The following is a 27700-nucleotide window of genomic DNA, read 5'->3' on the forward strand; positions in this document are numbered from 1 at the left end:
AAGCCAGAGTTTAATATATGAAAGGAAACCCAAACTTGTGAGTTGCTGAGGCAAAATGACAAAAACATTTAGAAATTAAACCATTTGAAAGGTAAAAATGAACAAATATTGAACCAAAAATTCAAATAAAAAACAAATAAAAGGAAAAAATGAACAAATTAAAATATTTTAAAAAGCTGAGTGCTGTTTTGCCCTCTCCTCCTGGGCAGTGATGAGCTCCAGCTTTCCTTCGTTTCGCCTCACAGTCAACACCAAATTCTTCACACACAGCTTCAGGACGCTGCCGAAAAGCTTTTTAACACAACAAACGAGTAATGAGGAGAATAAAAAGCAGACTAATCAAAGCTGTCGCTGTATCACCAACACGTTCTTTATTTTTATAACTTCAGGAGCAAAGAATGAAAGGATGAATGGAAACTGCAGCGTCATCACAGAGCTCAGCCTGGAGCCGCTCGTCCACAAACCCAGCAGTGAAATCAGAACTCGGGCGAGAACAGTTCATGTTTTAATGAAACCTGTGAGAACCGCAAGGAACGAGCAGAACTGAAGCCTCCGGAGGGCGGCGGCCTAGAAAAGCATCGACTGCAGGGACTTGCGGACTGTGGCCATCTCCTGCTGTTGCTGTGGAAACACACCGACATCACAGAGTCAGCACCCGTGTTTATCAGTGTTTTTAACGTTTTCAGGGAACAGCAAAGACAGGAGCTAAAAGTCTCTCTGCTGCTCTCTTTACAGACAAACGAGACGAGCTCATCACTTCATGTGAGGAGAGTCTGTGACAAATGAAACATAAATAAATGACAGCAATAAAGCTCATGATAGAAACTCCATCGCCCATCAGATCAAAGTCTGGGTTCATATCAAACTGGCCCTTTGAACGTCTGCCGTTTCTGTCCTGAACATTCAGACAGAAACCTGTGTGACCTCACTCTTCTTCTTCCTCACTCACAGATTCATACTGCGAGCTTTTATTTAGAAAAAAACTACTAATGAATAAACTTCCCTTTCCTGTTCTTATGTGATGTTTTGCTGCTGGCTGAACGCACCGTGTCCATGAGGATCTTCTTCTGCAGGGAGGCCATCTCCTTTTTCAGCTCTTGTTGCGCCCCCTGCAGGAAAGACTCGTGGCTCTTCTCCATGTCCTCCATGTTCTACAGAACAAACAAAAAACAGAAAAGCAGTTCAGGCAGATTTCCACAACCACAGCTTTAATACAAACTGAAACACATCCTCAGGTGATCAGTGACGTCTGCAGGGGTCACCCTTTAAATTCTGCTCATCGTGGCCCCTGTAGCTGTGCAGTGTGGACTTGTTTTTGACATATTGCACTTCAGAGAGAAACAGGCGTGGGTATTCCCGAGACCTCTGAGTAAAAACACAGAGTTGGTGTGCAGGCCGGGACAGAGCTGCATTGAGCTGCTTCTGACATGCTTCACCTTGACAAACTGCTCGTACAGCTCTCTGACGGTCTTCAGCTTCTGGTTCTGCACGACTCTGGCCTGCTGCAGGATCTTCTGCTGCTGCCGGAACAGATTCTGCAGACAGAAAGGAAGAGTCTACATCGGCGATGGCCCTTCATCGCCATCACAGGTGAAGCACCTGAAGCCGTCGGTGTGCAGTACGTGAGGCTAAAACAGTTAAAGTGAACGGAGGGGACTGACGTTGAGCTTCTCCTCCTGCTCCTCGGCTCGCTGGGCTTCGGTCTCCCACTGCTGCAGCGCTGACGACACCTGCTGGGAATACTGCTGCGTCATCTTCTGCCTGCAAACACAGCAGAAATGATTTCCAATCATGTAGTTATCGAATAACTGACCTTTGTGACATCAGTTTGAAGACGAATTTCTGAAATTTTCAAACAGTGCTGTGTTTACACAGGCTCGGGATCAGCAGCTGAGCTGCAGTGTTCTGACTGAGCTGATGTTTATCCTGGCCGAGGCCAGAACGCTCTGCAGGACACCGTCTGTGACAGGTCACACCCGCCCGCTGCCTTTACAGAGCTGCCAACAGGCGCCTTTATTTAAAAGTGAAACGACCACCCACAGAGAAAGTGAGGCTAAAGCGTTCTTGTTTATGCTCTGTAGACGGCACTTCTTCACGGGACGAGCGCGCCGCCTCGCTTTCATAACACGAACGTTCTCTGAGAAACAAAAAAAGTTAAACAGAAAGTTATGCACAGAGAGCGAAGCAATGTCCCAGAACAAAAACCAGCTCCTGCATCTGCTGATATTAGGCTGACCAGCCAACCTTTCACCGTACAGGTGCTTATTTGAAGCCTGTATAATTCTGTGAGCTCACCGTCAGCCATAAACTGGGGAAGTCAAGTCTTTTAATTGATCTATTCATTAATTAACTGCATAACTGTTACAATTTAACATGTTTTTTAATTATTCGTTTTCTTTTTCAAACTTAACTGTTTGAAAAAAACCCTGTGTCACCTTCACTTATTTCTTGTTTTCAGTCTTTTACAGTGTTTTAAAATGGAACAGGTTTAAATATTATTTCTGGCTCTCACAGTCTTTACAAAACATAAGGAAATTAAAGACATTTTAAAATCCTAATTTTCTTTTCACCCTGGTCGCGTCAATGCTGCCGTGAAGTCGCTGAGAATCCAGAAATGACTATTTTTTAGGTAAATGTCTCCCTACATGCTCAGTTATGCATCTTTTGGTGACACTAAATGACAAAAACTCAGATTTGAAGGATATTTAAAGAGATTTAATTTCCCTGTCTTTCACTTTAAAGCGCTGAGTGATTCACAGGAAGTCGTGACGTGATTCTGGAGCTCGTTTTAAAGGATGTGGTGACTGTTCTAAGACTGAATTTCAACCATTTCTCTGAGTGTTTGAAGTGGAGGGAGCAGGAATAACCTCTGGCTATGGTAGTTGTTCCACAGCTGCTCCAGCTTGTGTTGGCTTCCCTTCATGTAGTTCTTTGTCAGACACTCCAGACGTTTCTTCTTGGCCTGCATCACCTTGCTGATGTCAGCTGGGAGGACAAACAGATATGTGATACTGTGCTAATAAAACACGAGGAAACACCGCTGCTTTTCTGTAAACCATTTCATACTTTCTTCGGTCAAAATGCTGAAATATGTTGTGTTGTGTTATATGGACACATGAGCAGTCTAACAGGGACCGAAGATGACATTACGCCTAATGATTTTTCCAATAACAAATTAAATACAAACCGCTTCTTACCTCCAAACTTCTCCAACATGGACTGCACCTCATTTCTGGACATAAAACGAGGAAACATGCCAAGATTGATGGCGTTAAACACACATTAAATTCAATGAAATGAAGGTTTCATTATCAACTTTATCAAATTTGAACATTTTCATCTTAATAGTATAACAATAAGCTTCATATCTTCAGGTTTTGGACTGTTAGGCTCATCAAACATGACATTTAAAACATGATCTTGTTATATGGGGAAACTATAGGAGCTATTTTAAAAGACAAAACTATTAATTAAGAAATAATAAATACCCCATAGCACAGGGAACCGCCTCCTCCTCAAAGTCAGCCGGTCTCTTCTTTACCAGCTTGTCCACTATTGGAGTTTCATCTTAAATCATGAGAAAGTGGTTATATTTTACTTTGAACACCTTAAAATCAGCTCCTATAGCTATCTGGGTGACCCAGCTCACCTTCTCTGACTTCATCCTCAGAGCCACTCAGCTCCTTCTTCTCCGCCTCAGGAGTAAAATCAAAAGCCTTTTTATCTGCTCTCTCCTCCAGGAGTTTCTTTTTCATCTGTTTCCTGGCTGCTGCCATCCTCCTAGCTTTTACTGCTGCCAAATGTTACAAAACGAAAAAGAAAGCTGGCAAACCACCCAGTGCTAATGTTAGCTTAAATAATAAAATTAGCTTTTTAATAAGATATTAAAGAATTAAAAAATGTTGCTAATAACACCTGTTTAGTTTCAAGCGAACTAGCGGACAAGGCTCAATTTTAACTAAATCCGAAAAGCAGTTCTAGTTTTAATTCTCCTTTATTTAGATAAAAACAAACCTGAATGAAAATAGTCTGCTAGCTTGCTGAATCCGCTAGATTCCCGCCACAACCTTAGCCCGAAGTATGCCGAGCTCCGCCGAATCTCCCCGAATTCCGCCCACAAAACAGAAGGCCAAGTATGGAAGGACATTAGTGTCAATATAAAAAAAAAACGTAAATATGAATATTAACAAATATTTAATATTAGATCACAAATACAATTTGATAAATATGGTAAAAAAAAATCAAAGAAATATTCAATAAAAAATACAAAGTAAATAAGAAATCAATTATAATTAGGATATCAGGCAGACCACCCTGTTACCAAATGATTTCTAATAACAATAAATGTTTACTGAACTTACAAGGTTTCGATCTATTGCTTTAGTAACAAATTGAATTTTAACGTGAAAAGAATGGAGGGAGTTGCTCTAGTTTATATAAGTTCAGTTTTACCTGAAACTGGATGAGTATTCAGCATGAGTTTTTCATTTATTAAAAGTATTTTTTAAATTCCTGCAGTAGTTGTAGCAGGTTTGCACCAACCAGCAGAACATAGCTATTAAAATATCTCACAAAAAGAGACAAACCATATTTTTTGATGGGTTGTTTTTTAACAGAAAAAACACCTTTTTTAAAATTATTTTTGAATCTGAAATTATAGGTTGGCCAAACTATATTTACAAATCTGAGGCCATTACACCTCCCATACATCGCAGAGGTCAATAATCAGCCTTTTCAAGAATGTTCACCTCACAAATTATGATTTTTTTACAACGAAATAATAAAGTGGAATTATAGAATATGCCATGAACTAAACCGTTTCTTACCAATTTCCTGGAATTATTGAAAATGAGCAGCAACAGAACGAGCTGCACGAGCAATGATAATAATGTCATGAAATAATGCACAGCACATTTGAAAATATCAGCTTTAATAGTAAATTCAGCTTGTTTACATGATTTATTAAAAAGACGTCCACCTCTGGCGGCTGATCTTTGTGCACATTCATCATACATCATACAAAAAATCAGCCTGATCGAATACTATTAAACAAAGATGGATTCGGGTTCTCTGCATGATAAGAAAAACATTCAAATCTTGATGCTACAGCTCTAATGTAACACAGCAATCCAGGGTGATGTCATCATGGTGATGTCATCATGGTGATGTCATCATGGTGCAGTCGCTGTGTCTCAAAGGAGAAATCAGTCGCTGCAGTTCTGAATGCAAAGGTGAGCAGCGAGGTTCTCCAGCCGTCAGATACTGTTTGTGTGCATATTAGAAAATAATGAGGAACACCTTTTGTCATTAATGCTGCAGTGATGTGAGAGTTTATTAATCCTGAGCTTCTATGCTGAGTAACACTGAGGAGATGATTAATGGCAGGAAACCTTCCTAACACGTGGAACTACTCATCTGGTGTCACCCGACGGGTCGACTCAGGTGTTTGCGCGCCTCTGTAAGCTGTTCGTCCACCCGAGTTCTCCTTCTCCAGCTCGGGATCCCGACGTCTTCCCAGGTCACATGAGCTATGTGACGAGCCAACAGACTGTACATAAAAGACAGCAGATCCTGTGACGTCAACGCGGTCCCTCACACCTGCATTCTTTCTAATGACCAGCAGGGGGCAGTCGGCTTCAGGAAACACAAACATCAGTCACTGATTTCAGGTTTAATTTAACACAACGTTCAGAGTCAGGGGGCACGGGGAGGGGGGAGGGATTCAGGGGGGCGCATCTCTGCTTTAAAAACTCCAACATGGAGGCGGGAAACGTTACAGTAACTGTGTCCGTCTTTTATATACAGTTTATGGCTGAGTCCTGTGATGAGGGTCTGAGCTCGATCGTGATGCTTGGATCTGGGCTTTTCTCCAGCTTCTAGCAGCTGACGGTGAGGCGAGGCTGGATGTGTGGGCCAATCAGACGCCTCCTTGATGGTGACGTGATGGAAAACAGTCGAACACTTCTGTGCGGTATCCCACAACACATTTTCAGTTCTCGGGACCTTTGACTGACCAGGAATGCACACGCCGACATTTCTGTCCCAGAGGTCAAAGGTTAGTCTGCTGCGTGTGTTGACTACTGTAACATCTGTATGTTAACCGGGTGCTGGCAGGGGTCAGATGAAGCTCCTTCCTCCTCCTGAGAGCCTTCTCCTGCACCACCAACAGCTAACGCTATAAAAAGCAGCCTTTCTCCTCACACGCTGACAGGCTGCAGGATCAGGTTCCTGTCTTCTGATTGGCCAGCCAGCAGGGCACTTCTCCACACCTGGAAAAGCCGCATGCAAATTTCTGTGAATACGTGATGGATGTGCTCCACGATGCAGCCACAGAGCATCAAGCTGTGTTGATTTTATCTGATTTAAAAGGATCATTTAAAAACCTGAAGTCTTGGCTCTGTGAGGGGAAAAGTTTCTGAGAATACACCTGCACAGGTGCGTACCTCTCTCTCAGCGTCGGCTGGCTGCTCAGGAAGCTGAGCTGCTGCTCCAGACGACAAACCCTGAAGGCCAGATAGCAGGACGACAGGACCAGCAGGAAGACTCTGAGAGAGACAGACAGGTAAAAAACACCTGACACACCTGTGAAGAAGCGCAGTAAAGCCGGAGGTTCGTCCTCGCTCTGCATCCAATCGGCAGACGAAAGAACCGGCTGTGTATGCTGGTTTTGGATCTGACTCACAGCAGGATGAAGAGTCTGAGCAGCTGGTACTCTGCGTGGCCCAGTTCAGGTACCGGCTCTGTCAGCAGGATCTTCTCCGTCTCCAGGCTGCAGTCTACACGCACGAGACAGAGAACACGGGTAAACGCATCATTACCTTTGAATGTGGGCGGGCGGATGCACGGGGCTACCTGTGAGCGTGTGAGCACTGAAGGTGGTGGTGGTGGCGAGGCTGGGGGTGGAGTTTCCCAGCAAATCGGGGAGAGAGGAGGAGACGGCGGGAAGCGACGGTTTCCGTCTCCATTTCAGCACCTCTGGAAACTCGTCCTGACAGAGAGACGCAGGTTCAGAGACACACCTTTGTAAAAAGCAGAGAAGCTGCCGACGAGGCTGTTACCATGGACAGCGAGCTGGGCTCCTCCAGGTACTGCTTCAGACTCAGACTCTTCCCGTTCACCTGAGCACAGACAGAGGACGCCAGGTGAGCCAGAATCAAACATTCGTTACCAGGAAGCTGAATGTGGACCGACCTGCAGGTGGGTGCAGATCCTCCTGAGGACGTCGTAGACGCTGTCTCGGGACAGCAGGGACACAAACACGTACTGAGGACGGAGACAAAGACAGAAGGCGTTCAGAGTCAGTTCGCCCAATCGCAGCGAGGTCCAGACGGGACCGTAGCTTCGGCGCCGCCCTCTGAATCCTCCATTTAAACCAACTCCGGCAACAGGAGCCACTCACAGATTTAAAGCATCCACCCATCCCTCTGTCATCCACCAATCGAATCATCCACCCATCATTCATCCGTCCATCCTCTTCTGATCAGAGAAGCCCTCCTCCTCTTGTATCTGCGATCCCATTTTTAGGTAACTACTCGCAGCTCGTAACGGGTTTTCATTTTCAGCTGATCGGAACAACACGATCATGTTTAAAGTTTAAATCTCACAGAAACAGGCGAACTCTTAACCTCTTAAGCCCCAACGCCCCCGATACGGCGGCAAAAGGCAGGAGATCAGTTAGGCTCGGGGCTTAAGCGGTCAAAAGCCTTTAAATAGTTCATACTCCTGTGAGGCGAGACAGCGACACATTCCCGTCCATCAGCAGTGAGCGCGGACCCTCCAACAAACGCCTGCTCGGCGTGCGAGCGGTGGCAGAGGAGAGCGCGCTCTACAGGCGCTTCAACGAATCTCAGAGTCAGATCAGAAATGCCTGAATAATTCTGACTGACTGCGCAGAGCGGATGATGTCATCACTCTGCATCTGGTGCAGGCAAAGAGAAAGCTCATTAATCACATGATGCTCGGACAGGTCAGCGGGGATACCTTCTGTCCTGTATCCATGGTGATGGCGAGGCCGTTCGGCACCAGACCCGCAGTCTTGTGCTTCTTCACCAGCCGGACCGACACCACCGGGATGCACACCTGCCTCGGGAAACACAAACGCACAAAGTCAGAGCTTCTCAGGTGAGAGGCGCCTGAAGCTGAACCTGAGAAGGTCAGACGTCCAACCCTGGGCACCGGATCCACCTGCTCCATGACCCCGAACGGGATTTCTTTAAATTAATTCACTGAATTGATTCAAAGTGGCCATGTGACAGGTGATGTCATCGCTCACCTTGATGTCTTTGCCGAACAGGTTGGCGTAGAAACACAGCCAGTTCCTGGAGATGTAGAGTCGCCCCTGCAGCAGGATGTCTCTGAGCAGAGCGCAGGAATACGCTGCAGCGAGAGCGGATCGTGTTAGCGTAAACCGACTGAGATCGTTCGACAGACAGATGAGCAGATGTCAGGACACAGTTTAGATCAGACATCGGTTGGGAAGCAGAAACTGTTCTCACGGCATTCTTTACTGAGGGATTTCTGGCTAGCTCGCTGGGTGGAGGTCACCCCGGGGCGTCTACTTTCATTTCTTCTGTTTCAGGCGTTTTTGGGTGAATTTGTTGCATTTGTTTTAGACACATGCCATCGACACGGTCACAGACTTGGACTGGATAGCAGCGCCCTGAGAGATTTGCGAGCGGTGCCGTTGACAGGAACCGAATAATGATTTCAAAGTGTCGTGCTGACGGTTTCACATGTGAGCTAAAGCAGGCGGTGAGTGCTGCACTCGGTACCTTTCATCAGGACTTCTTCTTTAGGAACCGCCTGGAACAGTTTGTGGTACTGAGAGTTGTATTTGCTGACAGTCTGTGGACGCACAAAAACACACGATTACACGTTTGCATGGAGAGCGTTTACAACACCAGGTTCAAAAGGTTTCCCATCACGGCTGAAGGACGTGCAGCTCATTTCCTGTTTGTCTACAGCGGAGGAGACGCAGAGTTTGTGTTTTTATAGTTAACGATAAAAACACATTAACACGGTGCTTTTATAGTTCACTTATTTTATAGTTGGAAACATTTGCTTTATAGTGAAAAAACAAATCAGCCACAGATTCATATTTATAGTTTCATTTAATAAAACATCTTTATGGTTATATACTGGCACCTGTTATTTACATATGAAAACAAACAGAAAATGTGGTTTCATTTGTGACATTAGTGGCTTATAACCAGCAGCCTGTTTAATAAAGGTTTATTTTTATTAGAGTGAATATTTATGAATAAATGTTCTTTATATTCAAACAAACATCATGCTGTCTGTTATTGACAGTATATTTGTTGTTGGATAGTTTATCTGTAATAAAAATCGGTTCATGTTATTTGTTTAATGGTACATTTATGTTCGTTTTATAGTGAAAACCGAGACGTTCCTGTCACTTCCTGTTATTAATAAGCCAAGCACTGAAATAAAAGGACATTTTTTATGGTTCATAGTGAAATAACAGGAAGTTATTTCACTGTATAATTTTAGTGGGAAAAACCCAGAAAGTTGTTTTATTTCATGGTGTATTATTTATGGAAATAATCCCAGAAGCTCAACCCCATCCCGTCTCTGGTGCGTGTTTTACTTTCAACAGGCTGGCGCTGATTCCTGAGGCGTGATCGGGAAACAGCTTTGAGTTTGTATCACCTGAAACAAAAGATCTGAGCGCTTCCTCCAGCTCAGCTGACTACAAACCGAGCGGCGTGTTTCTGGAGCATTGTTTGGGTTCCTCGCATGTAGGTCAGACGTTACATCATGTACACACCGCCCTGCCCCCGTACACCTGTACGGCTTTATTCTGCGAGACTTCCTGCCTTCCTCTTCCTGTCTGAGACAACAAAGACTGAAACAACAGTCAGCGGCAGCTCGACACCTAGGTCTCCATCGTCTTCTCTGATCCTGCCTCGTTGGTCCTAAAACATTAAACTAACGGATAAACCCAAAGAAATGTTTGGGATTAGAGCTGCTGCTGCTTCCTGATGGTCGCCTGAGCTTTTCTGTCCACTCACGTGGATCCTGCCCACAAAACACCCACACAAACACACCCCTGTCCCCATGGAGACTCCTGCTGCCCTGCTGTCATCTCTGGACCTCCTGCTGCTCTGTGCGAGGGCAGGTTTTACTTACCGATTCTCTGTAACACTTCTTCACGTCTTCGTAGGACAAGTCGTCGATCAGCTGCAGCCTGCGGGACACAGCAGCACCTTCGGTTAGACTCAAACACAAACTGCAGTTTCTGTACTGGGAGCGGCCCAGTGATACCAGAAGTTCTCCTTTTAGTCCCAGAGAGCACAAACACACTGGATTAGAAGGAAATGCACACAACTACAATCGCTCCTGAGTGACTTCATCACTCTGTCTCATCGCTGTGGACGAGTTCTGGTCCACTCTTCTCCACAGGTTGTTTCACTTCATCGATGTTTGCAGCATTTATTCATGCACAGCTCTCTGAGCTCTGCGGCAGCTCTTTGGTATTCATGGTTCACTCGGCTCCTCCTCCCTCCACCACCGCCCCCAACCGCCTCCCTCAGTGAACACTGAACAGGCTCAGCTCTCGCTTCACCACGACGGTGTTCAGGGTTCACACCGTGGCCCCAGTCAGATTAAACATATTCCATTAACCCTTACCTCATCATGTCTTAAATGTTCTTATCTTTCATTGAAAATGACTCCTACCATTGCTGGATTCATCACTTACAGCGGAGGGGGGGGGGCTGCAGATTTTAGACGCTGATTTAAGTCACATGAAGTTCTCCAGACGCCTGGCAATCAACTAATCTAAACTAAAACCTGCAGGAGCCGGCCCCTGAGGCCTGGAGTTCCCCTGCCTTACAGGATCAATTATCTGAGGGGAAACCATATTCAGCACTAATTTATTCCTTTATTTGTTAAACGGTCGTCACTCCCGTAGAAACACTTTGCAAAGCTGCTTCTCTCTCAGCTTATCATCACCAGTTTTTCTGCTTCACCTGTTTCCTTACACAGAGAATGGGGGCGGGGCATTATGGAGATAATATTGCTCAGGACTGATGGTTACGAACGATACACAGAGTCACGCAAATATTAGTGAAGGAGGCCCGTTCAGAGGGTTTGGAAACGAGCTCGTAACTCTTGACGAGGAGAAACAGCTGCTTCCTTAAGATCACCGCTGACGTCGTTCCTGCAAACCTCCAGAGCTTCTGCTTCCACTGAGGTGTCTCACCTGCTGATGATCAGTTAATCGAGTGCATTAACTAAGTTTCCACGTAGTGATTTTGTGCTATCTGGGATAATCTCTGTGCAGAAACCAGGAATCCTGGAAAACTACTGTACTGTGTCTGTGAGCATCTTCAGGGAGAGGCGTCTCTCATCCAAACAGACATGAATGGACAGTAAATTCAAAGCTCTCATGACACATCACAGCACGACGTGTCATCACGGTGCAACACACACGGAGGTTTAACCTCCCGGCCAAAGAGCGCGCCAGCGCTCGGCTCAAGAACTGCTCACAGTCTGGAAGCTGATTCATGCACAGAGTACAGTGGTGAGGTTTCCCTCCTGCAGCCTCCTGTTCTAACTGCAGGACGGTGCTTCACACACAGAATAATTATCTCCACACTGAGCCACTCACAGCTGACTGTGGCCTCCACCATCTACAGACACAGACAACACACCTGACCGGCCTCGTGCGACCCCCCGAGGCCTCGACAGCGCCGGATGGTGACGCTGGTCACGTTTTGCTCATTTGCATGTTTCCTTGAGCTGCAGCAGTGCAGCTTTTACTCATGCGAGCCCGGCTGAGGCTCGTGAGGAGCCATCGCCACGTTCTGTGCAGCTCCAGCTCCTCTGTCAGAAACAAGGCCTTTAACGCTATCTGTGAGGGGCAGCCAATCAGAACAAACTTGACTTAAAGGGGGAGGAGCGAAAACAGCTTGTTTCTGAGTTAAAGAAGGATTGACCCGAGCACCTGCAAACACTCTGGAGGTCACAGATGTTCGGCTGATCAGAAGCAGCAGAAGATGATGGAAGCGACACAGCTGACCCTCAGGTCACCTCACCGTTTCAAACCCACCGCGTCCCTCGTGTCTGACAGACGTCTGCAGACGCTCTAACGTCATTAATGATCCTCTTCAGTCATTTTATGCAAACAGGAGAGTTTCACTGTCAGCTGATTTTCATCCTCGATCCCAAACTAACTGAACAAACACGAGGTCTGCGGCTGATTTCAGAGAGAAATCGCAGACAAATCATTAAAAATCATCGTCACCACACCAACGACTGACTTCTGGGAAAACTACGAAAATTCACATAGTTTAAACATTTCTGATTCAAATTGATGGGAGGAAGTTTTTCTCCGACCCAGAGCCGAGCGTCTGTCTCTACCTGTCGCGTCTGTCGTCTCCCATGTTTTCATAAACTCCTGCTCGGCTGCTGACGGCGGCGTGAGGAAAGAAACGTCTGACCGGTCACGTGAAAAACATGAAGAGTGAGGAAACATCAGCGTGGAGAGCTGAGCCGAGGTGTTAATCCACCTTCTGACACACAGCTCAGGCTCTGCAGTTTGATCACACACACACCTCGTGTCAGGTTTCCTGCTCATGTAAATGCACTGTGGGCAGGAAGGGGTGAATCCATGTGAGGTTTATGCAAAGAGGAAAACAAATGAGGAGCTGAGGAGGAGGTCTGACCGCGAGCGATGCTGATGAGCGTTATTAACGACTCCCATCGGCCACTGCAGCTCCGAGGCCGACTGGCACGCTTCCCTCTCCCACTGAAAACACCATAAAAGAAGTAACTGTGCAAACTGTTGGAGCGTGCAGGGAAAGTGGGGCAGAGAAAGGAGGACGTGTTCACGCCGCACAACAGATTAGAAAATTGTTGTTCAGGTGCCAAGCCGGGTTTAGTCGACACACTTTTAGATTCCCTCAAAAATGAACCCCCCCACCCCCCACCTCATGATGCTTAATCGACGTAATCAACTTTAATTTGATGCAGTGTGAAAAAAAATGCACAGAAATCAATTATTTTTCAAGAAATATTAAATAGATTCAACATCTTCCTTCTACAGAACTGCACAGATGGAAAAAGTAGTATAGCTTACTAGGATATATTAGACTTAACAGTCACTATATACAGTAATGGACTTCTATACATTTTACATCAGATTAAAACTTTGGGTGTAAGATTCAGATAATTATTTATTAAAAGCTCGACATTTTAAATGAGAATAAGAAAGAAAAGTATGTCTTTGTGCCCCCTTTTCCCTGTTCATGCCCTATCGGCCCCCCTGGCTAAACTTTGCTAGATCCGGCCCTGCACAGTTACCAGCGTCAGCTACGTAGAAAAAGATCCTGGAGTAGAAAGTAATATTAAATACATTCTAACAACAGCTGATCAAGCTTAAACGTGCTGCTGTTGTTTATCCGCTGGTTTCCTCTTTCTGGTGCAAAGTGGGCCAAAAACAAAGAAGAGAGACGATCAGCTGATCATTGATCAGTTTCATGATTGAAGCAGCAGCAAGAAGAGGCAGTCGCTCCATATATCTGTTGTTAAGCTTAACAAACATTCAGAGATGAACTTGCACACTTGCTTTACTTCTCTCTGGGCTCACGTCCTCGGAGATGAAATGCTGGTTTGGTAGCGAGGCTACAAATACTCAACCAGACCACAGGGCACACCACAGCCGCTCGATCACGTGACCACACTGCTGCGACGTGCTACGGTAATGAGCCGAGTTACGGCGTGTTGCAAGTTTTGTGAGGTGCTTTTTTGATATTTAATGGATCGGATTACATTTTTTATTTTTCTCCGATATCCGATCCAGTAATTTAGGTCAGTATCGGACCGATACCGATACGTAATATCGGATCGGTCCATCTCTAGTAGGCGGTAGGGTAAAGTGTCTTGCCCAAGGACACAACGACCAGGACAGAGAGCCCGGGGATCGAACTGACAACCTTCCTGTTACAGATGAGCTTCCCAATCCCCTGAGCCACGGTCGTCCTCCGAGACGGCGCTGTTTCGCCTCTGTCGTCACATCTGGCCTCTTCTCTGCGTGGAGCTTTAACCTGCAGGTGTGGACGCCACGCCGACTTCTGGTCATCCCAGTTTTTGGCATATTGGTGAAACTCTCTCTCTCTAAGATGTTTTTTTTATACCTGATCATGTGACGGAGCTGCAAACTGTTCCTCCAGCTGTTTCTGTTTACTGGTGGTTCCGGTAACAACCACACCCTCTCTGACATCACAGAGATCGTAGTGCAGAAAAAACTGACAAACTGAGTGTTCAAGCGGCCTGCAGGATTACTGCACAAACTGCAGGCTCATCGTTACGAACTCTGGTCATGTTTAACATGAAGAGCCACCTCAGGGCCGGAGATACAATCATCTTCATATTCATATCTATATCAGGGACGATCGTTAGTCTGAAAGCTTCAGTGAATCTTAGGCTGCGTCACACTGCAGGCGAAAGCGCATCAAATCCGACTTCTTTGACCCTCTGCGACTCATATCCGATCATGGTGTGACAGCGTGAACGGCACAAATCCAACCTGGGTCACTTTCGTATGTGGTGCTGAATCCAACACATATCTGATGTTTTAGAAAGCGACTGCTGCTTGATGGTCAGGTCGCATTAAATCCGTCTTTTACGTCACTGACACAAGACAGACGCCAAATATCAGCGCCGGAGAAGACATCGCGAATGCTTCCTGTCCATCCAGTGAAACTGTTGGGAAGACAGCGTTGGAGAAACGTGAACATTTTCTTTGTTCTGTATAATCTGCAGATTCTGACAGAAATCTATCCTTTGAAGCTCCGCTCCTCTAAAACAGCAATAAGGATCATTATTAGGTTATTTACATTATTATGTAAATAACAAAATAACTTAAAGCAAAATAAATAAATAAAAGTCCAAAACAAGTCTTTATATTAAGGCCATCAGTCAAACATACTGTTGCTCTGGGTCTAAACAGAGCGCGTTGACGTCTTCTTTTGCGCATGCGGCCGCTTTGAGCGTTCACACTAGAGCGCGTTTGCTGTCGCATTTTATTTGTAGTGTGAACGAGCAGACAAAAACATCGGATTTGATCAAAACATCGGAATTGAGCATCAAGACCTGCAGAGTGAACGCAGCCTTTGAGTGTTTCTGGGGTTTTCCTCCCGTTTGGCCTCTCAGGCTTTCTCTGCTGCCAGGAAACGTGAGCTGATTGCACGTGGTGCAAACACACACACGTACACACAGACACACACACACACACAGACTGTGACTGCAGCTTGCTTCATACGTGACGGGAATAAGAGCGCAGCGAGAGACACTGAGGCTTCCTCTCACTGCCGACTGTCTCTCCTGCACGTCTCCTCAGCTTTAATCTGCTGCCAAACACACACACACACACACACACACACACACACACACACACACACACACACACACACACACACTCTGTCAAGACTAATGAGGCTGTGGGCTCCTCCTTCTGTTTTGCTCACACTTTGAGTGTAAGCGAGCGTCCGGCCGTCCTCCTGTCCTCCACCAGCTGTCACACTGGCTCAGGAACAAGATGCAGTTTCTCACCTGAAGGGTAGGGGGCAGGGTCCATCCTCCTCCCTGGGGGGCTCCACCTCATGGGGGGGCAGGACACCTACATCATCACTGAGCTCAAGCTGCTCTGACATCATCGTCACCACCTGGAAAGTCAGGAGGAAAAACAGCATCAAGAGTTTTAATCATCAAACGAACCTGTGCATCATGTCTTATTTAGTCTTATTTTAGTTTTTAAAAGAAAACAAACACTTTTTATTATATTTATTTTTGTTGATAGTCTTTATCAAAACAACAAAACCTCTTTATTTATTAGAGGCTTTTATTTCATGACAAGTAATCAGAGAGCAAGTGGCTTCCAGAGGTGGGACCAAGTCATTGTTTTGCAAGTCTCAAGTAAGTCTCAAGTCTTTATCCTCAAGTCTCAAGTCAAGTCTCAAGTAATGTCAGGCAAGTCAGAGTCGAGTCTCAAGTCACTGGTGTAAAAGTCCGAGTCAAGTCACAAGTCTGAAACTTTGAATTTCAAGTCCTTTCGAGTCTTTAAAAAAAAAACAACGAAAAAATAATGTTGCAGTTATGCTAAATGTAAATATTAGACCATGTAATTTTAAAATCTGTGTTTTTCTCAACACATGACAAAATAGTGAACTTAGAAAATATACACAAATTGTGAAATTGCACCTCTTTAAAATGCAGCTCAATTAAACCTAGCTCCAAGAATAATTTTCACCGACAGTTCTGAGATACGCTGCATGTTATTCTTGGATGCGGTTGTAGGACCGGCTTTAAAATCGCATGACAAAAATATCATACATATTAAAAAAAACTGTATCACCAACGTAGCCTGGACAACATTTGCTAGTTAGATGAAGTCAGCTATCTCATTGTAGCATATTTATATGCATATTTATAATCATACGGTTCTTGGAGTGAGCGCATACACTCATGAAGTTTAGTAACTTCAGGTCACTGCAACAAGCCCAGGTACAGTTTACCGACGGATGGGTACAGGACCTTGAAATGCACCGTGTAGAACGAAAGACCATCGTACGTATCATAAGTTTACCAGTCTCACAAATCGTCGTCATAAATACACATTCCTTAACCGTTTATTAATAGGACCTTTGAGCTCAACGGTAATTAATTAGTAGTGGAAATAATTTCTGGTACCCATCACAGAAATGTAGCAGTGACAATAATACTGTATGCTGTAATCGTACTGGACAATTAGTGATACAAAAAACCTGTTTTATCCTGTGAATAAAAGTATATGTTTTTGTCAATGTACCATAATAACAGAAGCGAAACGCAATATTGTGTCAGGACAATTCACTATTTATGCACAATAAACAAAGGAGCATAGCGCGACCATTTCTGTTCAGCGCCAGACTTGCTTGTAACCTATATCACCAATTATGTTATGAAAATGACGTATTAACTACTAAAAAACACTGACCTTCGTGTAAATGCTTGGAGCAGACTAACCTGTGAGCTGGAGTGTTCTGGGACGTTATATTTGATCTTTGAATGGCTGCAATCCAGGCCATCCGTCTTGTCTTTGTTACTTCGGAAACATGGCTCGAACAATTTCTCTTCAACGACGTAATCCGATAACAACCGATCTCTTTACCCGTCGGCTTCCCGTGGCTGTCATGCGACCGGCTATTGCAGTTAATAATACAACAGCTTCTTGACATTTTTGTGTTTCTTTTTATCGCTGTGTGACTGATTTCAATTGAAAGCCTGCGTGCGCTAGTACCTCTTGCCACGAGTTCCCAGAATCCTTTGCGGTTCTACCCGTGAATGACGTCACATTTTCAATCTCTATATAATATGCATGTTAAATTTTATATTTGGGGTAAAATATCAAGTCTTTTCAAGTAAACCGGTTCAAGTCCAATTCAAGTCCCAAGTCATTGGTGTAAAAGTCCAAGTCAAGTCACAAGTCTTAGAACATTTTTTCAAGTCAAGTCTAAAGTCATAAAATTAATGACTCGAGTCCAAGTCATGTGACTCGAGTCCACACCTCTGGTGGCTTCATTAGTTCCCTCTGACAGTGTATATGTGAAGGGCTTTTATTGTGAAAGGTAAGAGGATCTCATTTTTATGATAGGAAAAACGCACTTTTCCTATCATGTTAGCACCTGTGAGGCAGATCACAGATGATACATCATCCAGGACTGTGTGTACATGAGGGTGCGCTCTGATTGGTCAGCTGAGCTGCAGAGGAAGCCTTCGATCTGAAGGACCACACGTTACGCCTGTGCTGCCATGGCAACAGCACGATGGGGGAGGAAGATGGCTTCTCACATGCAGTGTGTGTGTGTGTGCGAGGTTGCAGCCTCACACCGACATCGTCGACGTGCAAAAATCAGATTGTGATGAAAAGAACTGCAGTGACTTCATTTCCCAGAGTGCCCCTCTGCCCTGGCATCCTTTCTGTTGCCGTGCGCCTCCTTCGGCGCGTTCGGCATGGCGTCTGCGGGCTCACTGCAGCTTGATGCAGAATGAAATCATATGTGTTCACTTTTATCCTTCAAACAAACACGAGCAGTTTCTAATGTTTCTAATGTTCAGAGTTTATTTTCTCTCAGAGGCAGAGAGAGGTGGGTGATGGGAGGACCGCGTCAATCAGACAGTGGATCGACGCGCTGCTCGAGTTATCAGCGGATTTCACATTAAACGCACTTCCTCTCAGCATCACATCAGCACAATCACTTCCTCGTTTTCAGAAAACGTCCAAAAACAGTTTTTTATGTTTACTGGTGTGACCGAGGAGGATGCTGGGACAGGAGGAGAGCCCTGTCAGGAGCTGCAGCACTGTGATGGATGAAATCTTTGCAACACAAAGATGAGGGTTTAACACTGTGGGGAGAAAAGCTTTTGAAACAGTTCTCAGATATGACACACGCACACATGTGAGTGAAGGTTTCCACCAACAGCCGTACCGCCACGGCCGCCGAAACGAAGGATATATTCAGAGAAAATGAAGATAAAAGCTCAGAGAAGCCATCATGCAGCTGATTCGACCCGTGCTAACATGCCCGTGACATCGAAGGAGGTGGGAACGCACTACAGTTGCCTCGGTAACAGGCGTGATGCTTACACTCTTTCACCTGCTTCGCCTGACAGCTGGTGCTGAACCCTCCTCCTCTTCCTCCTTTTCCTCCCCTCCCCAGGATGATGGAGTCAGACACCTCAGCTGGTGCAACAACCGGAAAAGTGCTACTCTCCTCTTTCTCCTCATTTCCTGTCACATGACTCCTGACGAGCTCCTGCAGGCCTGAACACGTTCATCACAGTTTTTTCTACTCTTGCATCTGTGTGATGTCATACAGAGAGGCTCCACCCATCTGAGGTTCAAACCTGCTGTTTACACGGACCAGCCAATCAGAAAAAAGTTGTCTTTGAAAGGGGGGCGGTATGAGATAAAGAAGGATTATTCTGAACTGTGACTGATGCAAAGCCGCTCCAGCAGAGTGTAAGAATAATGATCGTCATCATCATCACCTGTGTCAGTTCTTCGGAGCATGAAGAGCTCGATCACAGGAAGCAGTCTGAATGCTGAACGCTGACCTTCAAACTGCCAGCCTGCACACAGAGCAGCTCTTTCTGTGTTTTCCTCATCGTGGTTCCTGATGAATTGCATCTATGCAAACGATAAGAAAATAAAACTCCTCGAAAGCCACATTCAAACTTCACCACCTGCCTCTCCGAGCATCAGGACGCCGTATCCTGCAGATCACTGAAGGCGGAGGGACCCGTTTGTCTTTAGACATATTTCTATTATTGCGATCCATAAAGCTTTGAAATCTCCAAAAAAGCCATCTGACAGTCTGAGTCAGCTGACTTTACTTCTGAGCCTATTGTTCATATTTTTAATCTGAGTATCCAGGATAATATCATCCCTAAAATCTGGAAAGCAGCCTCTGACCTCTCAGATCTGAACATCTGCCGTCTGAATCCAAACTTTGTGTGTGGACCTTAAGTATCAGGATCGATGAAGAGCTTGGGTCATCAGCATCTCTGATGGTAACAAAGGACAGTGGACGGCAAGCACACTGCTGTGTTTGTTGAGCTGCTGTTAGGAGGTAAAACTCAGATGTAGTAAAGATTCCTGAAGATGAAGGAGTCCCCCAGGGCTCCGCTGTAGACCCTGTTTTATTTTCCTTTTTTATGAATAATATAAGAAAGAATATGGCTACAGCTAGAAAGCTCCTTTATGCAGACAGCATACTTTACTCGGCGTGCTCACCTCTGCATCAGGTTGTCGAGGGGCTTCCTTTCAGCAGCTGCAGGCTCTTAATGCTAACAAAACCAAATTCAGGTTGTTTTCCAGGAATCACTCATAGATAATGTTGGTATTCACACCCTCGGAGCAGATTTTATGGAAAGAGTGTCGTTCTAAGAAGGTGTAGGTCTTCGGTTGGATGCTCAGATTTCTTCTGGTACTCAATGAAAAAGCTTTGATTGATTAAACATGGCTTGTTTTGACTCATCAGTTGAGAAAAACTTACACAGGAAACCTGTTAAAGTTTTCTTGGTTATGGTGACGTTATGTATACGCAGAGCGCAGAGACCCTTAGAGGAATCTCATTTCTGCCACTTATTCTTTCAGTCGTGGCCCAGGTGGCGAAAGATCGATCGATGCAGTTTGCAAACATAAAACTGAGATACTTAAACTCCTTCACTCGAGGCAGATACTCTTCCTCTTTAAGCGAGCACATCGTGCTTCGGCCTCAGGCCTTCAGCACCCCTGCAGCTTCACGCGCTGAGGGTGAAGGGTTTTTACGCTCCTGAAAAGGACGCTTTTTAATTTGTTGGATGTGGTTTGGCTTGTTCCTTTAAGCCGCTGTTTTATCTAAACATTTGGACCCTAATTTGCATTTGGTCAACAGTTTGCAGGTTCTGTGTGAAGCTCTAAGCCCTGCACCCATGTGAACAACAGCTTGGCTTTCTAAAAACAAAGATTGGTAATCAGACGGTTTCATGCAGCGGTGGTGGTTAGGAGGAACAGGAAGAGCCGTGTCATCGAATGATGACTCTGAAACCTCACGCTGATGAGAGGACAGTTAAGTGTTACCGACAGAGCTTCCGGATTATCTATGGAAAGTGGTGTTTCGATAGCGTGCAAGACTTTGCATACAGCAAAGCTCGAGGTACAAAAAGGTACACGCCTGAAAGACGAAACCTGAAGGGAATACAAACAGCTGCTTATTCAGTCAGACGAGACCAAAGTGAAACAGTCTGGGTGAGAACGAGCACACCACGACGAACGCCTGTTGACCCATGCGGGTGGGGGTGTGTGGAGCTGGCTGTGAGTCGGAGCTCTTTCCAACACGCTCTAACAAACATGTGCTCGATGTAATTCTACTTGCCCAGCAAGACTTTAATGCACAACTTCTACTTTTATTAGAATCCCAAACATGTTTTACTTTAATAAAATAGTCTCTTGATTAGGGCTGCGCCATGTCATACCGCTCACGGTAACACCGGTATACCGTTGGGCAACGATAAGAAAATGAAACATGGCGATAGAATATGGGTAAAACGCACAGGCGCAGTGCTTTTGTTTTCATACGCACATGGCGGAGAAAGCGGATCGTTGAATGAAACGGAGGAACCAGAACTGGTTTGTAAAAATGCTGCAGCTTCAGTGGAACTGGTTCAGCTTTCGTCCGTCTGATACACAACAAAGCACTGTTTTTGGTAGCGCGTGCTAGCGGGCCGTCGTTATCACCGTTATTACCAAACCGATTTGATGTGGAATACAGCAGTGGCACAAAAGAGGTTTTATTCTCATTTCTCAACAAAAATGCAGCTGAGACATGAAGCTAATCCAGAAGCAGTTTTTCTGCTGGCCACTCGAATCACACGCTAATTCAAACTTTATTTACACAGCGCCAAATCACAACAACAGTCACCACAAGGCGCTCTATATTGTAAGGTAGACCGTACAATAATACATACAGAGTAGTATGTATTATTGTACATACAGAGTATGTACATTTCATGTACATCTGCACTTTTATTAACACACAGCGCAGATGTACAAGAAACAATTACTCAGAAATAAATTATCAGCATTTATTAAATAATCATGCTCCATAAATAAAAGAAAAAATGTTGTTTTGTGCATAACAAAGAGCTCACAACTGTGCAGTCAAAATGTAAACTAACAGACGCCGAGCACAACAACAAGCAGCTGCTCTGTTCTTAACTTCTACTGCGTGACCGACAGCCTGGAGTTTGAAATCCTCTTCGTAACCGCGTCTCTGAACAGGAGCCGTTTATGGTCCTTATACGCGGCTCCACAACTATAATTATAGCATAGACTATATCGATATAAAGGATATTGTCACATCTCTTATCTCGTATAAAAATATATTTTTTAAAAACTCGATATATCGCCCAGCCCTACTGCAGAGAAAAACCCAACAATCATGTGACCCCCTGTGAGCAGCACTTTGGCGACAGTGGGAAGGAAAAACTCCCTTTTAACAGGAAGAAACCTCCAGCAGAACCAGGCTCAGGGAGGGGCGGGGCCATCTGCCGCGCCAGGAAGACGGGACAAATGCAATTTTGCAGTTGCCATCAGAGTCGCCCCCTGCTGGTGATTAAGAACAAACTGCAGGTTGAGACATTTAAACAGCTCTGGGCCTGATTTCGTCCTGCAGACCAACACTGACAGTGAGCTTCTGTCTCTGCAGCTGCATTAACTTTGTGCCTTGCTGTCATTAACATGCAGCACCTCCCCTGCAGGCCTCAGTGTGTGTGTCTCTGTGTGTGTGTGTCCAGCACCACAAACAAAACACCTCTTTGACTGAGCTGCAGAGCGAGGCCGACTCACACAGCTACCCCACAGCCTCACAGCAACAAAAGGAGCTCCTCGTTTCTACTTTTAGTCATGTTGATAAAATCCTCATCACTCTGTGCAAAGCTTTTCATGAAGGTGGAAATTACACTTGTTGTTATCTGTATTGCTCACTGACGGTTTTCTTTGTGAGAAACGCAGCGCTGACTGTAAAACCTCAAAGTTGTGGAATAACCCCGGGGTCCAATCATATTACTGATAAGCTGATAATGAAGTGTAACCTGATTACTTCATCTTCTGCAAACCCAGCACAGCCGATCAGGCTGAAGATGGGAGCTTCTCGAATGAGCTCAAAATCAGTTTTTCCCTGAAAATCTGCGACTTTATCACTTTAAACTTTTACTCTGAAGATCATTCCTACATCATCACGTCCTCTCTCCAGCTTCCTTTTCCTTCTTTCCTCCCTCCCCTGTCTTCCATCCTTCCTGACTTTTTTCATTCCCTCTTTCCTTCATATCTTTAACATCCCAGCAGCTTTGTCTCTGTGTAGAAATCAACTCTTTAAATTTATCCTTATTTTCCAGATAAAAATGAAATTCACACATTTCTTTCAGCGCCCTTTAGGACGAGCCCGAGAGCACCCGTTAGCTCGCTTCTTTGGTTGGCGGATGTAGACAGAAAGAAAAAATAGTTCCTCTGTGAAACGGCCCGGGTTTGTTGGCTTAGTTTGGTGGATTTTTGTGTTGAGGCGTGAACGATCACATGTGGAAACAAAAGTCAGGTCAAAGTGCTTAAACGGAGGCTTCACAGACGGGTGATGTCATGTGGTTACTTCTACTTTTTTATACAGTCTGTTGATGCTTCCATCTTTTATATACAGTCTGTGGCCACATCCATCTTTTATATAAGGTGGTGTCTGTAACCTAGCTGCTGGTGTTTGGTGAGTTATTTATTTAAGTAGATTTTAGGTGGAGGAGGGTGGAGAGTTACCTCAGCCTGACGCGCTCACGTGCATCAAACCCACATTAATAAAGTTCAATCAGATGTCTCATTGATATCTGACATCATTTCAAGCTTTCATTCAGTCTGTATCCATAAAAGACGGTTTGTTACAGCAGTAATGTGATTACTAACGTGTGCACGTGCTATTAACGCGCACCTATGAAAACAAAGCTGCTGCATATAAAGCGGTTTATTACTGATGAAGGAAAATATTAAAATAAGATCTCAGTAGACTCAACAATAGAATCCCCGCAGAACGAGCGCGTGACTCCTAGCGCAGACTCACCTTTACCTGCGAGGCTTATGCAGTCTTCAATCACGTCCGCCGGAGTCCCGGTCGGTCCGGTGTCGGTCCCCGAGTCCGTCCTTCAGCACCGACACAGGGCGCTCCCCTCTCTCTGTGCACGAGCTGCGCAGTCACGCTGGCAGCATTCGACACAGCGTGTGCAGGAAGTGAGCGGAAGTGCCTTTCAAAGTAAAGAATGAATGAAAGTTGAGTGTTTAAACGGGTTTCACTCGTGAGGCACATTTAAAAACGTTTCTCTGTCGGTTTCTAATCCAACCCCACACAGATGTTCCTGATGTTTCTGCTGCGTCATCATCACCTGTTACCTGTCTGCGTCTCACCTGTCTGGATCACCGTTCGTCAGATCCACTGTCTCTGAAACACACCTGATGACATCATCACATCTTTGGCTGAAAATCATTTCTGTGTGTTGGAGGGGCTGATGCCCAGGTGTGTTTAGAGAGGTGCGGGGAGTGGGGCGGCATCTCCTCCTGATGTATGAGAGCCAACCCCGACTGATGTGATTGGATTAAACAACCACAGTCACATTTCCTTCCCTGAGTGCAGCTTTAACATGCCGGCACTTTTTTAAAATGATGAAGGTTTATAAGCTTTAAAGTGAATTCAAACTACCAGCAGGTTCTCAGCTCCGCAGGTCACGGCTGATTCCTTCAGCAGAAGGAATCTGAGTAAAGGAGGAGACCCAATCCCAGGTGAGTCCATCCCAACCATCACACCTCGACCCACATGATAACCCTCAGGACCTCCTCCAGGCTGGGACACCAGCTTTTAGGCTGAGAGGTCAAATCTTCATGAGCCTAACAAGTCGTCAAGGTGCCTTCACCTCAAACAGGAAGCGAAGAAACAGCCACTGTGACATCACTTCCAGGACACAGGTGTTTCATTGCACAGAAGTTAAAGCTGTGCTTTGGTGTCATGACTTAAAGGAGGCCTGTGAATTCATGAAGACTAAATTCTTGTTGTTCAACCTCCTGAAGACTTAATGCACCTGTGGGTCTCTTACACTCAGGTTTACCTGTCACAGGTGAGTCAGACAGCTCATGTTAACCTGAACCCTCCGCCAGGTGTTTAAAGTGGATGTTTTTTTATTTTTCCCTGAAACACAGTCAGGGATGGTTTCCTTAGAAACCACCATCATCCCAGCCTGCACGTGATGCGTTCAGTGGACATCTGTAAACGGCACGAACGAGAAACAAACTCCACATCATTGAAATGTTTCTGTTGAGCTATTTGACAACTCAACAGCGCCGCCGTGTGGCCAAGCGAGTGCACTGCATCAGAAATCAAACAAACTTCCAAACCACCAGATTTTTTAGCATTAAACAAAACTCTCTTTTTAATATTGGCTTTTATTTCTTCATATACAATCAAGCAGAAGCTTTTCAGTTATCCTCAGAGGCACTCGTGATGATGAGGAAACATGAACAGATGTGGAAATCCGTTCAGTGGATATCTGTGTGTCCTTAAGTGGCAGACCCAAAAACCCTCCACAGCTGATGAACAGGATCTGAGAGTCACAAGAAAAAAAGAATCAAACAAAGAGAAAAACAAAATGAAATAACCAACGTGAAAGCAAAATGACCCCAGTAAATAAGTGAAACTAAAAGTCTTTTTTTACCGTTCTTCAGATTGTGGTTGCCGAGAACGACGTGTGTGAGGCCTCTGAGGGAGTAATCAGCGAGAATTTAAAATGTAAACTATTTTAAACCTGATCTCTTGATTTCTCAGTCGTTACATGCAGGCTAATGTCAGCAGCAGTGTTGGCCAAGTTACTTGAAAAAAGTAATCAGTAACTAATTACTGATTACTTCCCCAAAAAGTAATCCAGTTACTTTATTGATTACTTATTTTCAAAAGTAATTACTTAGTTACTTAGTTACATTTTAAAAACACGATTTACAACCTGAATAGGTGATAAAGTGATAGATCTTTCAGCCCAATTCTACTTTTTCTGCATAATCATCATACAAAATGTAATCAAATGGAAAAGTCTCTTTTTAAAACTTGTTTTATTAGTTTTAATCTTTTAACTTTATGCATCAAGCAAACATTTAATTATCTGCAACATTCTCTGACTGGAAGAAATTAGTTTAACATTTAAACCTATTTTCTGCACATTCCAGCACATAAAATAAAATATTTTTTGTGTTTACACTCAGTCTTTCAAATAGATGCAAGTAAAACACAGCAGAAAATAAATAAAGTCAAAGACTCAGCGGTCCTGTTGCTCTATTTTCACCTGTAAAGCAGGAGTGGAGCAGACGGAGGGTTACCCTGGTGCAGGTGTGCCGCGGTCAGCGGAAGAATCCGCGAGTTTCTCTGTGAGTTTCCCATTACGTCGTAGCTACTCGGTGCTTGTTGGAAGTTTAGGGGTTTTTTCGCTGTAAAAAGAAGTTTTCTTCCCACGCACAGCGGACACTAATGTTTTTGTCACTTTTTATGGAATCAAACTCAAAGTAAGGTCAGTACTTCCACGCTTTAAACGCTGCACGCTCATACTCTCTCTGCACTCGATATATGATCCATTGTTGATCTGCACACAGCTGTTGTCACGAACGTCGCACTCGCTTACGTCACTGTCGTGAGACATTCTCGCAAAAAAATCACGGTTTTAGTAACGCAGTAACGCAGCGTTCCTACGGGAAAGTAACGGTAATCTAATTACCGTTTTTCCAATAGTAATCCCTTACTTTACTCGTTACTTGAAAAAAGTAATCAGATTACAGTAACGCGTTACTGCCCATCTCTGGTCAGCAGTGCTGTATCTAACGGCTGTCAGAGGTTTGTTGTTACATATTCCAAAGGTCATTAATATTTGATGTTAAAGTTAATCATCTTTTATTATCCTTTAAAATAACACCTGCCTCGTCAATAACCTGTATTTATTCATCAGATCACTCTAAGTTTGAAAATGTTTTTGTATAAAGTCGATGAACAGGAAATCAAACTCACGAGTTGCACTAGTGAGCACAAAGTCTTCAGTGAGGAGAAAACCTCCACAGACATGTCGACCCTCGTTATCCTGCACTGACGCCATCGAGCTCTGCGCAGCTTGTTCTCCATGAAAGATTCCTGTTGCAAACTCTGATAAAAGAAGAAGTTAAAGTCAGTGTGGCGTTTACAGCATTAAGATAAATCAGGTATATTTGACGTCTCACTGATGTCTCGCAGACATGGTGGAAGACAAAGAAGAAGCTTGTGCAGACAGCGCATGGTGCCAGCAGGAACCTCAAACCGTCCTTTACTCTGTAGAAAGACTTTTATACAACACGCGTCTTAGTTTGAAGGCTGGACTATCTTCATCATCTCGACTTCCTGTCATGCTAACCGCAGGCTTGTTCTTAGCATTAATAATGTTGGAATCGTGTTGGTTATGATACGCACAGCTGTCACATCTAGTTTTGCGTTTTCCTGTTGGTACATTTGGACGTCGTTGGCTCTCATTCTGCAGTTTACAGACACCTGAAGTCTCCGGCACCGTCACAACCATTAGTGACCTCACGGTGTCTGCTGTGAGGACGGCTCTGGAGACCAGAGACAGCACAACACTTATACTGCAAAATGATTTTTACAAGTTGTTGAATGAAGTTAGTTTGACAGAAAGTTCTGAGTAAAGAAGAGATGTGTCTGAAATTCTCCAAGCCCCTCCCCTTTTCTTACAAGAGTGGTTAGCATCATGGAGAAAACAAAAACAGCTAACAGCAGAGATTTCATCAGCTGAGATTACAGCTGCAACTCTCAGGTGAAACTGTATCAACATCATCATACAGGTAAAATGATCCAACAGAAGACAAACTGAAGCCTTGCTGGGAAACAGCAGTGAAACATCAGACTGTGTCAGCAATGCAGCAAGGCCACGTCAGCGTGAGCAAAATACAGGATGAGATGGGGTCATCAATGAACCGCTGCTCAGGGTGAAACTGTGCTGCTGCTGGCAGAAGGAGAGGGGGGGGGTGGTGCGTTAGAAGGCATCGATGGATCCACATCCAAAAGCACATTTCTCCATTTGTTTTACGTTTTTAAACCAGGAAATA

The 27700-nt window shown here is 44.7% G+C and overlaps 2 protein-coding genes and 1 long non-coding RNA gene across 9 annotated transcripts; all 3 read right to left on the reverse strand.

The window, feature by feature from the left end:
* Positions 1 to 348: 348 nt before the first annotated feature.
* Positions 349 to 4270, reverse strand: sycp3 (synaptonemal complex protein 3). 4 transcript variants are annotated; one of them, XM_026172389.2, is made up of 9 exons: positions 4015 to 4270; positions 3650 to 3790; positions 3489 to 3567; positions 3198 to 3232; positions 2868 to 2985; positions 1662 to 1761; positions 1437 to 1535; positions 1047 to 1151; positions 349 to 621 (listed from the first exon to the last, which is right to left on the reverse strand). In XM_026172389.2, the coding sequence occupies exons 1-9, from the start codon at positions 4145 to 4147 to the stop codon at positions 568 to 570; spliced, it is 864 nt and encodes a 287-aa protein (XP_026028174.1). In that variant the 5' UTR covers positions 4148 to 4270; the 3' UTR covers positions 349 to 567. The 4 variants fall into 4 exon arrangements, with proteins under 4 accessions (XP_026028174.1, XP_026028173.1, XP_026028175.1 ...); XM_026172388.2 differs by having other exon boundaries at positions 3650 to 3793; XM_026172390.2 differs by having other exon boundaries at positions 3650 to 3823; positions 4015 to 4128.
* A 643-nt stretch (positions 4271 to 4913) lies between these two features.
* Positions 4914 to 23803, reverse strand: gramd2ab (GRAM domain containing 2Ab). Of its 4 annotated transcripts, none has more exons than XM_026172387.2 (12): positions 23646 to 23803; positions 15577 to 15689; positions 10150 to 10207; positions 8772 to 8844; positions 8273 to 8376; positions 7981 to 8079; positions 7192 to 7263; positions 7059 to 7118; positions 6853 to 6988; positions 6683 to 6776; positions 6444 to 6545; positions 4914 to 6269 (listed from the first exon to the last, which is right to left on the reverse strand). In XM_026172387.2, exons 2-12 carry the CDS (start codon positions 15678 to 15680, stop codon positions 6221 to 6223), a joined length of 951 nt encoding a protein of 316 aa, XP_026028172.1. In that variant the 5' UTR covers positions 15681 to 15689; positions 23646 to 23803; the 3' UTR covers positions 4914 to 6220. The 4 variants fall into 4 exon arrangements, with proteins under 4 accessions (XP_026028172.1, XP_026028170.2, XP_080159452.1 ...); XM_026172385.2 differs by having other exon boundaries at positions 6076 to 6269; positions 6384 to 6545; XM_080303326.1 differs by having other exon boundaries at positions 6076 to 6269; positions 6384 to 6545; positions 23652 to 23786.
* A 1171-nt stretch (positions 23804 to 24974) lies between these two features.
* Positions 24975 to 26963, reverse strand: LOC145429633 (uncharacterized). Its single transcript, XR_013909895.1, has 4 exons — positions 26825 to 26963; positions 26619 to 26750; positions 25285 to 25328; positions 24975 to 25173 (listed from the first exon to the last, which is right to left on the reverse strand). It is a non-coding gene; the product is annotated as an uncharacterized LOC145429633 (long non-coding RNA).
* Positions 26964 to 27700: the final 737 nt, after the last annotated feature.

This window comes from Astatotilapia calliptera, chromosome 7 (assembly GCF_964374335.1).
Source record: "Astatotilapia calliptera chromosome 7, fAstCal68.1, whole genome shotgun sequence".
NCBI lineage: Eukaryota > Metazoa > Chordata > Actinopteri > Cichliformes > Cichlidae > Astatotilapia > Astatotilapia calliptera.